Source organism: Etheostoma spectabile, chromosome 16 (assembly GCF_008692095.1).
Source record: "Etheostoma spectabile isolate EspeVRDwgs_2016 chromosome 16, UIUC_Espe_1.0, whole genome shotgun sequence".
Classification (NCBI taxonomy): domain Eukaryota; kingdom Metazoa; phylum Chordata; class Actinopteri; order Perciformes; family Percidae; genus Etheostoma; species Etheostoma spectabile.
The window spans coordinates 5807294-5811249 of NC_045748.1; the positions used below are offsets into that span (position 1 = coordinate 5807294).

Genomic DNA, 3956 nt, shown 5'->3' on the forward strand with positions numbered 1-3956 from the left:
AAAAATCCTCGGGATGCTCTGAATACTGAACACGCAAAATATCATGATCTTATTGGTTTTCTGCGACGCCGAAGCATTATCCTTCCCATTCGTCTGCATGTCAACATGGAGCGATCAGACAGAAAACGTGCCTCTCTGAGACCGCGGTTAAATACACAACAAGTAGCATTGGCAAACCGACTGGTTATTATTGGAAACATGTAGTAGAAAAAGTCAATAGGAACAAAGACCAAAACAAAAAAGGAAAATGTCTGTACATAGTAGATCTCTCCTTTTTCCCAGCTGTCCTCGAATGTACCATTCATTACCTCCTTCGCAGCAGGTCGAGTCTCTGAGAGATGACTCCCCTCCGTACAGTCATCTCAGAGGAAAACAGGGGCAAAGTCCAGCAGTTCAAATCCACTGCCCTGTTTGTCCAGTTCCTTGGCATGAGAGAGTGTGTTATACACAGAGGGATGAGACATGAGGAGATGTTTCAGTTCGTCTCGCTCGTTTTGTCCTCAGTCTGTTTGTCCTGGAGGAGAGTTATGAGTGACTCCCACGCCACCTGGCACTGCAGAGAGAGGAGACGGATGAATGTAACAGTAACATGCAATTAACCAATCAGGGTGTCATCTCCCATTCCCTTTAAAAGACAGGCACATTGCTATTACGATGGCGGATTTGCACCGTAATATTTCTGTTTGTGATCTTTTGCCTGTTCGTGTGCTGCTGCGCTTCCCTGTGTGTGTAACAAGCATAGTGCGCGCACGCTGTGCACGAGCCTAATCGCATTTTAAAATAACAATGAAATGCTGCTATTTTAGCTTTAGACCAGGTTTGTGTTGGTCAATGGCGCCATCTCTTCCCACTGCCTCAAGCAATACGCCAAGAATGCACCTGAACACACCTCCCTGTAAGACCAGCACGACCATGGGCACAAAGATGAGCGCAGGTGCATTTGCTACATACGTGTCCTAAACGCACCTGCGCACCTAGATCGTTAAAACAGGGCCAAAACAAGTGTGTGAGTGCAGGAGGGTCTGAGGGCTCCAAACACAGAGGGGCTCAAAAAGGTCCACAACAGATCAATCAATGATTACAAGACAGTTTAACCTTCCGGTATTGATTTTTAGTCTTTTTAAGTTACATTGGCTTTCCAGCAGCCTGCGTACCTTTTCATAGTGGTTGATGTTTTTGTCGGCCATGCCGGTGAGAAGCTGTTTGAAGTCTTGTCTCTTGTTGCTTTGCCAGCGCTCCCAGTCTGCCTTCAGGTCAGCGTTGAAACACTCCACTTTGTCCTGGCATTTCTCGACCTCCACTGGCATCTACGGCGAGACAGAGAAAACTACAGCTACAGGGGCGTTCAGGGGACATAATAAAAGACTACGGGTTGCAGGTCTACAACCGCAGGGGTCTGGGTGGTGCAGGAGTTTTGGAGGGGAAGGGTTGTATTAGAGAAATTTGTAGTGAGGGAAGACTTTCACAAATTATCCCTCTCAAATCTTTGTGGAGTTAGTATGGCACATGGACAAAGGATATCCAACTAATTCTAACAGCACTAAAAGCTTTTATTTTGAAGAGATTATTCACCTTATATAATATAAAGTATAAACATTAAAAGAAGTCACAAATGTTCAGTGAAGTAACGCCTCTTTTCATTATTGATCATGTGCTGATTGAAAGGCCTGTGTGTTTGAAGGGAGCTTCAGATTTTGTTGAGAGGACGGATAAGGCTTACTGGTGTTCTGTCCTCCTGTTTGCGCAATATGGCCGCTTCTAGTCGGGCCTCGTACTCGGCCTGGCTCTGGTCCCGCTTCCTCAAAACATTCTGTAACCAACAAGAAAACAACTGTTTCATTTTGCACCATTAATGTGATATTTTCTGGTACTGTAAAATTTCAGAGAGAGACAACGTGTGAAAAAGATTAAACAGAGAGAAATGCTGATTCAAGGGCTCGGTGAGTAAAGGAACTGACACACACAGAATGTCAGCTGCAACTTCCTCTATTCGGGGTCAAAGGTGACTCAGCGGAAAGTAAGCAAGTCTGTTGCTGTGTCTCAAATCCACTAATCCGTTCATTCGTATCAGGTCTTCAGTGCGTGGATTGTTTGCACTGCAAAACAAAGTATACTCAACGCAGACTGTGTGCATACTAAATTTGGGCAATTTCAGAGTATGCTGTGGATGCACACTATTCTCAGTAAAGGAAATGGAGCTGCTGACAGCTGGAAAGAAAATGGAAATCAACAGTAGATGCTAATGAAAAAGCTCAGAAAGATCTTGGAAAACGTATTAGTCAGTGGTTTTCCAAAGACCCAGTTTGACTGATGTCCGTGGTCGCAGGTATTGTATCATTTCCTGTTTATATACAATGATAAAAGTATGTTGGGTTTTTTGTACAACCCCAATTCCCCAAAAAGTTGGGACACTGTGAAATGTAAGCAAAAGCTCTGGCATATTCAATTGAAAACAGTACAAAGACAAGAGTTTCAATGTTCTTAGAATTAGACTTAGACTTTATTGTCATTCAGTGGGGGGGGTCCTTCACCAGCCTCTCGAAACACTTCATGATGATGGGAGTGTGTGACGCGGCGGTAATCGTTGAGTGATGAAATTGTGGGTTATTTGGGCCCTGGTATGATGGTGGCAGTCTTGAGACAGGAAGGGACGACAGCATGGGTCAGCGCGGTGTTAAATATGTCCGTGAGGACAACAGCCAGCTGGTCAGGACAGTCTTTGAACACCCGTCCCTGTAAGTTATTGGCGCCTGCTGCTTTTCGCCTGTGTTGTCCTAGGTGTCATGGGGACTTGTTTAGTTTATTTAAAGTGTTCGAGGGCAGGATGGGTCTCGGGACCCCAGAGGACCGGGCCACGGTAGCCGAAAAATACGATTGAAGGACGAGATAATGGTAGTGGGAAACACCTTCGAGTGCAGGATGGGTTTCAGGACCTGGGAGGACGCGATGAGGGGTAGTGGGAACGTGTTCGACTGCAGGAGGGGTCTCTAGGACTCCAAAGGGTGAGGCCCCTTCCAGTCCACGTGAAATGATATCACATGGTAGCCTACGCAATGGTCACCGGGGACAGATCAACGCCAGGCTGATACAAAAAGACAAATAAACTGAACGGGTCCCGGTGACCCGAAGGACAACACAAGGGTTAACGTCCTCCGGACATCAGCTGTCTCAAGTCTGGGTGCCTGTTCATCTGGGTGAGGTGTGGATTTCCTCACAGGAGTGTTGTTGAGGGCTTCAAACCAACCACAGCAGATATTGAGCCACATGTGTCTTGTGTTTGTCGGGTCATGGAAGAATCCCTGATCGCTAAACTTTATTTATTCTTTTGTAAATATTCACTTACTTTGAATTTGATGCTTGCAACATGTTCCGAGCAAGATGGGACAGGGGTCATGTTTACCTCTGTGTTGCGTCACCTTTTCTTTTGACAACACTCAAGAGACCCTCAGCGTTTGGCAGCTGAGGACACTGAATTCTTTCCCATTATTGCTTTTCCCAGCTTTCTGAAAAGCATGTTGCTGGCATCAAATTCAGAATTAGCATACAGTACATTTAGGTAGGTAAGGTAAAACATAAAATATATTGTCTTTGTACTGTTTTCAATTAATAATAGGTCAAAAAGAGTTATAAAATTTATATTTCCGATTACAGCGTACACATACTGCATAGAATTAGTATGTCATATGGTCATTAGGTGTTCTGATTTTATACTGGGGTAACGCATGTTTACAGTACGGAGTGTTTCACCTCAAAAAAAGACCATCTAGCTAAATCAACTAGAGCTAGTTGAACTAGAACATGAATACCAACTTAACCAAACTGGCATTTACTGTTAGTTCCACTGTGGCAGTGTCATATGAGTAATATTATTATCTGTTTCTCAGCTCCGTGTAAATGTGGCAAGCGTCAACTAAGGCTAAAAGCCAATTTTGTGTGTGTGTGTGTGTGTGTGTGTG

At 44.5% G+C, this 3956-nt stretch overlaps 1 protein-coding gene across 2 annotated transcripts in view; it reads right to left on the reverse strand.

Moving 5' to 3' along the window:
* The window catches only part of snx30 (sorting nexin family member 30), a gene marked incomplete at its 5' end in the record, with an annotated part of 13339 nt that continues 9383 nt past the window's right edge, over positions 1 to 3956 (reverse strand). For both annotated transcript variants that reach the window (XM_032539661.1, XM_032539660.1), the window contains 3 exon segments: positions 1 to 553; positions 1155 to 1307; positions 1721 to 1810. In XM_032539661.1, the coding sequence (XP_032395552.1) occupies positions 476 to 553; positions 1155 to 1307; positions 1721 to 1810 (321 nt within the window). In that variant the 3' untranslated portion in view covers positions 1 to 475.